The sequence below is a fragment of the Octopus sinensis genome, linkage group LG21 (genome assembly GCF_006345805.1).
Source record: "Octopus sinensis linkage group LG21, ASM634580v1, whole genome shotgun sequence".
Taxonomy (NCBI): Eukaryota; Metazoa; Mollusca; class Cephalopoda; order Octopoda; family Octopodidae; genus Octopus; species Octopus sinensis.
Window position 1 is genome coordinate 16,795,813 of NC_043017.1, and position 10,000 is coordinate 16,805,812.

The window sequence follows — 10,000 nt, forward strand, 5'->3', positions numbered from 1 at the left end:
TATAGTGAACTTTATGTCCATGTCCATGTTATCGAACGTCGTCAATGTTCTGTCAGCCTCTTCAAAGGAGGATGTGAGTTTGAGGATGTCATCTAAGTACCTGGTAAAGAAGACTTCTATCTATCTATCTATCTATCTATCTACCTAGGTCATCCCACAGGATGCCCGAAGACAGTTTCCACACGTTTTCTCCATTCATCTCGATCTCCCATAATGGTCCTCAGCTCCTGTACCCCTTCCATACCAGTATCCCCCAGCAAGTTGTCGATATAGGTCGTCTTCTTCCTTCCTCTCCTGGTTCTTCCTTCCGTTGGTTGCCAGAACACTAGGTTGTTAGCAATTTCCTTGGTGTGTTCGATGCAGTGTCCACCCAGCCTCATCCTTCTATGCTATATCTTCAATGTTACCTTTGGTAGTCCCTGGTATAGGTCAGCGTTTGTTGTCTGACTCTTCCAGGAGACATTAAAAGTGCCATTCTAAGCATCCTCGTATAGCAACCGTCCAACTGCTTCTTCAATGCTTTAGTGAGCGTCCATGTTTCAGCCCGTATAGAAGAACAGACTCCACTGTTGCCAGAAACAACCTCACTTTCAATTTCCTTGCTAACTTTGAACTCCATACCTTTCTCAATTTATGGCATGCGCTCTAGGCAAGAGCTTTCCTTGCTACGATGTCTTTTTCAGTACTTTGTGTTCACGCACCAAGGTATTTCTGAATAGGCCTTATACTGTATAAATCTGTCCTTGAAAGAGTTTCATCTTAGGCCAACATTAAGTTCTTGCATCAGAGATATCAACTCTATAATCTATTTCTTCCTTGTGGAATTTATTGTTCAGAGAGCAGTTACATAGGCTTTGTGGGTGAGTTTTAACTTTCTTATTATAGCTAAACATTTGGGCAGATAAGTGTAACAAGCTTTTACTGTGCCAGAGCACTGCCTTAAAGGGTTTTAGTCAAAGAAATTGACCCCAGGACTTATTCTCTGTAGGCCTAGTATTTATTCTAATCAGTCTCCTTTGCCGGACTGTTAAGTTACAGGGATGTAAATGCACCAACATCAGTCATCAAGTGATGGGGGGGGGGGCAAAGACACACACACACGACAGGCTTCTTTCAGTTTCTGTCAACCAAATCCATTTACAAGGCTTTGGTCAGCCCAAAGCTATAGTAGAAGACACTTGCCCAAGGTGCCACGCAGTGGGACTGAACCCAGAACCATATGGTTAGTAAGCAATCTTTTTACCACAAAGCCACACCTGTATGTCTATAAAAAATTTAGGGTTGGTATGTTCATACCACAAAACATTTTTATGTCTGCACCTCCTTGGTCTAGTGGGTAGATGATGTTTTTGTTTCTGCAAATCTAGATCTCACAAGTGCCATATTCTAAGGTGGGGCAGCTTTATTAAAAGTGGTTTTATATGGGAATAAGCTGGAGATACACCTACTTATTTTGCTAATAATTAAGAGTGTTACTGAAGATTTTATTTCTTCAGATGGTTTCTTTGTTGGGTTTGTCAGAAGTAGAGTGGCCTGTGGTGAGATACATGCCTTAGTAGTCAATTATTTTTAGATTAGAATTAATGGTAATTTTTCAGTTTTGTTGTTTGACTATTGTGATGAGTTTATTCTATCTTCATGCTCTTATTCTGTGTCCACTTCTGTTAAGAACAACTCCAAGTTTACCATTTCCGCCCAATTCTATATCAGCTTCCTCTTTTGTTCAGCCAATTTAGAATGTTTAAGTCTACAAATTGAGCAGTCTCAGCCCTGTTAAAGCACCTCATTGCTACATTAAACTATTCTTAATCTTATTTTCACCCAGTAAAATTGTGATGAAATAACAGCAATTTTCTGGCATTCATAATTATATTAATGCCAGAATCAGTAATTGTAGCACGTAGCTTGCTGGACTTCATGGCTTGGAGGTAGAAGAGGTTTGTTGCGGATGTTTTTTGAGACTGAGGGGTAGAATTCTACAATGTCTAATTATTTAAACATATAGTCGGGTTTAAGGTTCGTATGCTTGAATCTTTCAATACTGCACCAAGTCCTCCATATCCAATGTTTAAGATTAGCAGCTCTTCTAATTTGAAGAAAAACAAATGTTGATATTTTCTTTATGCTGCCTATTTCACTTTTGGTAAGGCTAATTAATCTGTAAATAGGGTTCTAGAATGAAGTCATCTCCTTGTGAACAAAAAGCAACTCCTCAATTCATTGATATTTAGCAGAGTCACCTATGGGAGCTGAATGCTGGATTATATAGAAAATTGACAAAAGGAAAATTGAAGCATTTGAACAACAGTGTTTTAGACACATTCTCAGAATAAGCTGCATGGATAGAACTAATGACTGGGTCTTTCACGAGATAAACTACCAGGAAAGACTTAAATACTATAACAAAAAGAAAATGGACATTCACCAGCTGTATACTTGGAAGACAAGACCTTGATACACATGTTCCTGTTAACAGGTGCAGCATATGGCAAAACAAGAGGAAGACCTAAAACCAGATTTAGCAATAACATCGACAAAGCTAGTAGTGGAAGTTTTGCAGAACTGTGCAAACTAGCACAGGACAGACATGGGTAGACGGTCACAGTGGCTCAATTATTTGAGCCTTCCATCTAAAGCAGATGGGTTCTGAGTGAAGTTGGCTATGTCACCCTTCAAGGTCAAAATCAGTGTACAAAGGTTGAGATATTCTACTTGGTTGTCTACTTGGTTGGTAATTAGACATTTTGACATTAGACATTTAACTTCACTGTACATTCTACACAAGTCTATAGGCAAGATTTTGTGATACTGTCTAAAATAGTTTGTTACACATTCCGCTATGTGTTTCATATAAGTTCTTTGTCTTATCAGCTTTTCTAAATGGGTGGCGTATGCAGGTCAAAGGCTACTGTATGTTTACAAGATCTTCCAAATGTGAGCTTTCTTTTCAGATGCGCAATGCTGCTGTCCCCCCATACCAGGGTCTCATGTGCCCACACCTTCCACGCCCTCAGAGTTGGCACATTGAAAGATAGGTCTGGTGAGATTGTTGAGATGCGGAAATGTGTAGATGTGTGCTGCATCCAAAAAGTAAGGTAGAGAGGAAGTTCTGCTAGGTTACTCACAGGCAAAAAACATAGGTACAAGATATTTTAGATAGGGAACACTGATGGGGTCAGGGGCGTGGGTATACTTCTTATAGAGAAATGGGTTGATAAGGTAATCGAGGTAGTCAGAGACTGTGATAGAATACTTATGCTTAGATTGGTGCTGCAATATGGATTAGCAGTCATTATCTCGGCTTATGCTCCTGGTGGATACATGTCAGATTGACTACATTCTCACCGGGAAACAGGAAAGATGGCTACTTATAAATGCCAAAACTTTCCCAGGTGAAGAAAGCACCCCACAACATAGGTTAGTAGTTAGTGACTTCAGGATCAGGGCTAAATGGCTGCCCAGAAGACAACCAGCATGGAAAAGAAGGGTCTGGAAGCTTAAGGATCCTCTGAATGGACAGAGATTTAGAGAATAATACTTGATGCTTTTGACGAAAACGAGGAGAATATAGCATCACATAATGTGGAAGACAACTGGAGGTTTCTACAGGACAACCTGTTGAGGGTGGCTGACCAGACCTGTGGCTGGTGCAAGGTCCCCTCTCAACTCAAGGTAATGTGGTGGTGGAACAATGTAGTTGACAGGGCCATTAGGGAAAAGAAACAGGCATGGAAGGACTGGAAGAGTGGTGGTAGTAGGGAACTGTATCATATCACCAGAAGGGAAGCTAGGAGACGGGTTTAGTTAGCCAGAGGAGCAGCAGAAAAGAAAAAATTTGCCAATGTTCTGCGCCATGAGGACCAAAGACTTGAAGTGTTTCATGTTGCAAGACAGAGAATCATAATGTCATAGGAGAGAATGCCCTGAGCATATTGAAAAACAAAGTATTGCTTTGTAGAAGTACAAAATTTGCTGGAATCGGCAATTTCATGGCTGTATTACATTCTTAAAGCTCTTTTAATTCCTAGGACTCGTTTCTACTTGCAGCACTGACTGTATGTTTTTACAAAGCAAAAACAGGTCAATGTTTTTGACCTTTGCAGGTCAACCCACATTATTAAGATTGGTGTTTAGTGTTTTGCATTGATAGGACAATGTTTGCAGAAAGAGCATGGGGAGGGGGAAAATTCCAGAATGTTTCAGTGCTGAGGAATATGAACTTACTTAGTGCAGGGTCCAGAAAGTGAAACACAGCGAGAATTACAAAAGGAGAGACAAATATCTGTTTAGGGAGTTGCTACATTGTTTTTACCAGCTGTTAAATATGTAATTATTATTTCCAAACACATAGCGTTCAGTATTAAGATCTTTATGATTCACTGGCAAGAATGATGGAAAAAAAGTCGACGAAAAGTTCTCTATTCTATTATTTCACCGTGACTGACCAGGCTATCAGATGTTGCTACACATCGCTGGTCACAATGTGCTTCGCATTGTTTTAGCCTTCAAATGACGCCACCCCACTGGCTAAGCGGGCAGGCCAACAGAAGAAAGAGTGAGAGAAAGCTGTGTCAAAAGAGTACAGCAGGGACTGCCACCACCCCTTGCCGGAGCCTTGTGGAGCTTTAGGTGTTTTTGCTCAATAAACACTCACAACGCCCGGTCTGGGAATCGAAACCACAATCCTACGACCACGAGTATGCCGCCATAACCACTAGGCCATTGCACCTCCACTTATTCTATTATACAGTGATATAATGTTAATGGTCAAGGGTATAAAAAAAAAACCCTAAGGGATTTGAGTGAAGTAAAAACAAAAAGTGAGAAACACAGAGGAACTCAATACTTACTCTCTGGTCTTCTTCCTGTTTGCGACGGCGTTCTTCCACGGCAGCTCTTCTCTCTTCCTCTCTGCGACGTAGCTCATCAATTTTCCGACGCCTTAATTCTTGCTGTCTTTCCCGATGCTCTTGTGCCAACCGCTGTTGTTCTTTCAACTCTTCTATCTTCTTTTTCCGTTCATCAGCTAACTTCTCTCGTGCAACTCTAACCCGTTCTTCTCTTTCTCTCTCCTTTTCCTTCCTTACAGTACCTGCAAAAACAGAAATTTGGAAAATGAGCTTCAAACAAATGAAAAGAGGGAAGCAAATGCAAAGATTTGCTCGCAGCCGTTTCGAAATTGCTTTCAAGAGAGCATTTCTTTCAGAGTAGTTTCTTTTCTTCGTTAATCTTTTGTGCATGCATCGAGATCATTGGTCTGAATCTGAAGGGATAAAGACTTACCAACAATGAAAATTTCCTGAAATTAGAAACCATTCTAAAATAAAAATAAAATTCTTAAGAACACATAGAAGGAGTTTCACTCTTAACAAAAGTCTCTGAGTATCAAACCAATTTCACTCTTTCCTGTGGTCAGTTTCAGTAAAATTTTGTTTTAATATTTTTTTTCAGGTAACTAACCAATAAGGATTATTTATACACATTCCTGAATTCACGACATCATTACCTGCAACATAAGCAAGCTTCTGATTATGGGTAAAGATGCTCTACTAATGAACCAAATGTACCCCCACCTTTATGAATTTGTCATTGTGGACTTCAGAGAAGATTTAGAAAACTCTATCTCTATCTATTTGTATCTTCCTTTAGATGAACCTTATCTTAATGTCTCCCTGTTCTGCCTCATTCAGTTGGTTTGTAAGGAAAGTCAATCTCTCCAGTAGTCTTGTATTAATTTAATCCCTGTAACCTAACTGTAGCTACAGATTCCTACTTTGTGTTTTCTATATTCTTAAAGTCCATAAATTAAATCTGACAACCTAATTTCTGAGTAATATATAATGGAATTTTCATGTACATTTCCTGGTCACCTATCATCGTTCAGTTATGTGCCATGGAAAACAAACCATTAGAGCAGATCTTGGGACCACTGACCTTCTCACTCTTCAACCAAGACAATCCTCCAAGTTGTAGCATGTGTATTTTATTTCTGCTGTCACTGATTTCATTGCTGATTACTTCAGCAATGTTGTTGAAAACCTGGTCATATCTACAGATAGTTGCCCTTGCCCAGTGCTTTGTAACAACAGCTCAAGATGTGTTCAAAGGTCCTTGTTTTAAAACACAGGGGTCATAGAGGTGGTTTAAAAATGCCCTACATAATTAGATTGGATGGGCTGGTGAAGGTTTTGTAAACTGCTTGAATCAAGAACTTGATATGTCCTGCTATTCTGCTTCGTCATCATCTAGTTCCACCTCATCTAGGCACCTTGACATTGCTTTGCTTGCTTGCTCTTTATCCACACCATGCTTCTGCCTCTGCTTCCTACCTGTGGTCAGTCATTATGGGGTTCCCAAGTACAGACCTACCCTAAACCACATTCCCAAGAAGAGCTCTGAGTTCCAGCCTCATTCCAGCCTGCTGGATTACCTTGCAGCCTCCCACTTCTTTCTTGTCTTCATGGCAACACTTGCACTAGACACTTTGGTTTCCATTGAACTGGTGTACTACAAGTGTTCTTGTGCCCATATCACCATCAATTCCACCTTGAGAGAACTAAATGGAAACCTGAACTTCTTACCATTCCATACAGCTCAACACAACTTAAGCTGCATGGCAAACCAAACTATCTGTGAAGATGGTTTCTGACCTTGAGCTCAAGAGATCTCCCATACAGCCCCATAAAGACATTCGGACTTCAAAAATGAGCAAAAGCTAGAAGAGGAGGAGGAGGATCTCATGTTGGTAAACCTAGGCCTTGAATCTTTCTAGAAGCCTAAGCTTGTCCACAGTTTGTGGAAGATGTTCCTAAGACAAACTCAGGTCTTCATGGGGGAGATAGCCATAATTTCCCTTAGCTTGATATACCTTCTCAAACATAGCAAAGCACCAGAAGTTTCAGTCATTTGTCATATCCTCTGTGAAGCTCAACATCTGAAGATTATTTCTCACTGCTATGTCCCATGTTTTCCTAGGTCAACCCTTTCTACAGGTTCCCTCCACAATTAGGAGAACGGCACTTCTTTATGCAGGTGTCCTTGTCCATTGGCCAATTTTTCTCTTAAGACTCTTACATGCACACTAACATTGCACATCCAGCGCAGCATGCTGGTTTCATTTCTTTCAAGCCTTTGCATATCCTCAGTAGTCACAACCGATGTCACAGGCTTTCCAAAGGTCAACTAAAGCTAAGCACAGATGTTTGCTTTTGGCAAAAGACTTCTCCTGCAGCTAGCTTAACAGGAATATAGCATCAGCAGTGCTTCTCTCTGGTACAAAACCAAACAGTATCTCATCAAGGCCAACTCTCCCCTAAGATATGTATGTATATATTTGTATCAAATATATATATATAAGCTTCCCGTTATATATATATATATATATATATGTGTGTGTGTGTGTGTGCGTGTATATATATGTGCGTATATATATATGTGTGTATCTATCCATCTATCTATATATATATATAAATCAAAATTGATCAACATCAATGGAATTTGTAGTTGTGATACCAGTGCCGGTGGCACGTAAGAGAACCATCCGAACGTGGCCGTAGCCAGTGCCGCATCGCACACGCACACATACATTTGTGCATGTGTGAATATGTATGGATGTATATATATATATATATATATATATATATGAAATATTAGAAAAAAACCACCTTTATCAATTCAAAATGAACAATTAAATTACACCATCTAGAAAATTACATATAATAGAAGTATTAAAATTAAAATAATAATATACCGATGATTAAGTAAATTGCAAAATAATAATAAAAACGTATATATTTGGTAGAATAACCATTTTAATTTTTATTTTTTATAATTATTTTGCAATTTGCTTAATCATTGGTATATTATTGTTATTTTATTTTTAATATTTCTATTATATGTAATTTTCTAGATGGTGTAATTTAATTGTTCATTTTGAATTGTTAAAAGGTGGTTTTTTTCTAATTTTTATATATATATTATATTTTGTGAAATTTGATTTAGTATTTCTAAACTGAATTTTTCCCTATAAGCTAGGAATAATATTCCCTCAAATTATATATATATATATATATATATATATATATATATATATATATATATATCATGTTACAAATGTTAGATTTGTTCCCACTGCATCACAGCTTCAGCAACTGTAATGCAGTGAGGATAAATCTAATTGTGAATGCATTTGTTAGATGGAAAGCAAAAGCCAATGTGTGTGTGCGCACGTGCGTGCATCTTTGGTTTGTCCCCTACCACTGCTTGATACCTGGTGTTGGTTCATTTATGTCACTGCAACTTGGCAGTTTCACAAAGGAGACCGACAGAACATGTACCAGACTAAAAAAATAATCACTGAGGTCGATTTGTTCAACTAAAAGACTTCCTGTAACCGAAATTAGCATCCGTACACAGAGACGTATAGGTACATTTATGCACATGTTTTATCTTCTACTTATTTCATACCAGCTGACATGCTGGGGGCACTGCCTTGAAAACTTAGTCAAACAAATCAACCCCAGGACTTATTATTTCAAACCTAGTACTTATTCTATGGGACTCTTTTGCTGAACTGCTAAGTTATGGGGACTAAAATTAGTCACCAAGCAGTGATGGAGAAACAAACACAGGCACAAACACACATATATACACACACACAATGGGCTTCTTTCAGTATCCATCTACCAAATCCACTCACAAGGCGTTGGTCGGCCCGAGGCTAGAGTAGAAGACACTTGCCCAATGTGCCATGCAGTGGGACTGAACCTGGAACCATGTGGTTGGGAAGCAAGCTTCTTACTACACAGCCATGTTTGCACCTATATACACATACAGGCGGCGAGCTGGCAGAACTGTTACACGCCAGGCGAAATGCGTAGCAGTATTCCGTCTGCCGCTACGTTCTGAGTTCAAATTCCGCCAAGGCCGACTTTGCCTTTCATCCTTTCGGGGTTAATAAATTAAGTACCAGTTACGCACTGGAGTCGATGTAATCGACTTAATCCCTTTGTCTGCCCTTGTTTGTCCCCTCTATGTTTAGCCCCTTGTGGGCAGTAAAGAAATATATATATACACATACAGGCGGCGAGCTGGCAGAATCGTTAGCACGCCGGGCGAAATGCTTAGCTGTATTTCGTCTGCCGTTACGTTCTGAGTTCAAATTCCGCCAAGGCCGACTTTGCCTTTCATCCTTTCGGGGCCAATAAATTAAGTACCAGTTATGCACTGGGGTCGATGTAATCGACAATCCGTTTGTCTGTCCTTGCTTGTCCCCTCTGTGTTTAGCCCCTTGTGGGTAGTACAAGAAATATATATACACACACATACATAGAACAGGTTTCTATATCAAATCCTTCTACCAGATTCACTACCAAAGGGTGGGCCAGCCTGGAAGTATAGTGGAAGACATTTCACCTATGCGCTGGAGTGTGGGACAAAACACAAGCTATGTAGCTGCAAAGCTAGCTTCTTAGCCATACAGGTGTGCTTTGCACCTTTAGAAAAAAATAGAGAAATCATGACTAATGCAGTGTTTACGACAGCTGACTGTAGCAAGGATGTGGTGGTGGGTGGTGTAGGATTGTCGTTGTAAGGCAGGAGTGGCTGCAGGTTAAAACATGCATGATTACCATTTCTATGTGGAGAGTGTGTGTGTATATCTATCCATCTGCCTTACCTGTCTATTTCTCTCCTCGCCCTCCCCCCTATCATATATATATATATATATATATATATATATATATATATACATATATATAATACAATGGAGAAACAAATTTAGTTTGTTCATCAACTTTTGTCTAATATCCGAAAGTTGACGAACAAACTAAATTTGTTTCTCCATTTTCTTAATTGTATTATAAATTTATGGTAAAAATATTTCTTTACCTTCACCCATTTAATACAACAGATGAATTAATTGCATTGCAATTAAAAACATTTATGTATTAAGAATCTGGGTACTTTACCAACAGTATATTGGATAAATACTATCCCTTAG

At 39.2% G+C, this 10,000-nt stretch overlaps 1 protein-coding gene across 27 annotated transcripts in view; it reads right to left on the bottom strand.

Annotated features, from left to right (window-relative positions):
* Nucleotides 1-10,000, bottom strand: part of LOC115222779 (ensconsin) — a 208,056-nt gene that overhangs the window by 68,244 nt on the left and 129,812 nt on the right. For all 27 annotated transcript variants that reach the window (XM_036511841.1, XM_036511843.1, XM_036511853.1 and 24 more), the window contains one exon: nucleotides 4,851-5,092. In XM_036511841.1, coding sequence (XP_036367734.1) covers nucleotides 4,851-5,092 — 242 coding nt within the window. The remainder of the gene's footprint in view (nucleotides 1-4,850; nucleotides 5,093-10,000) is intronic.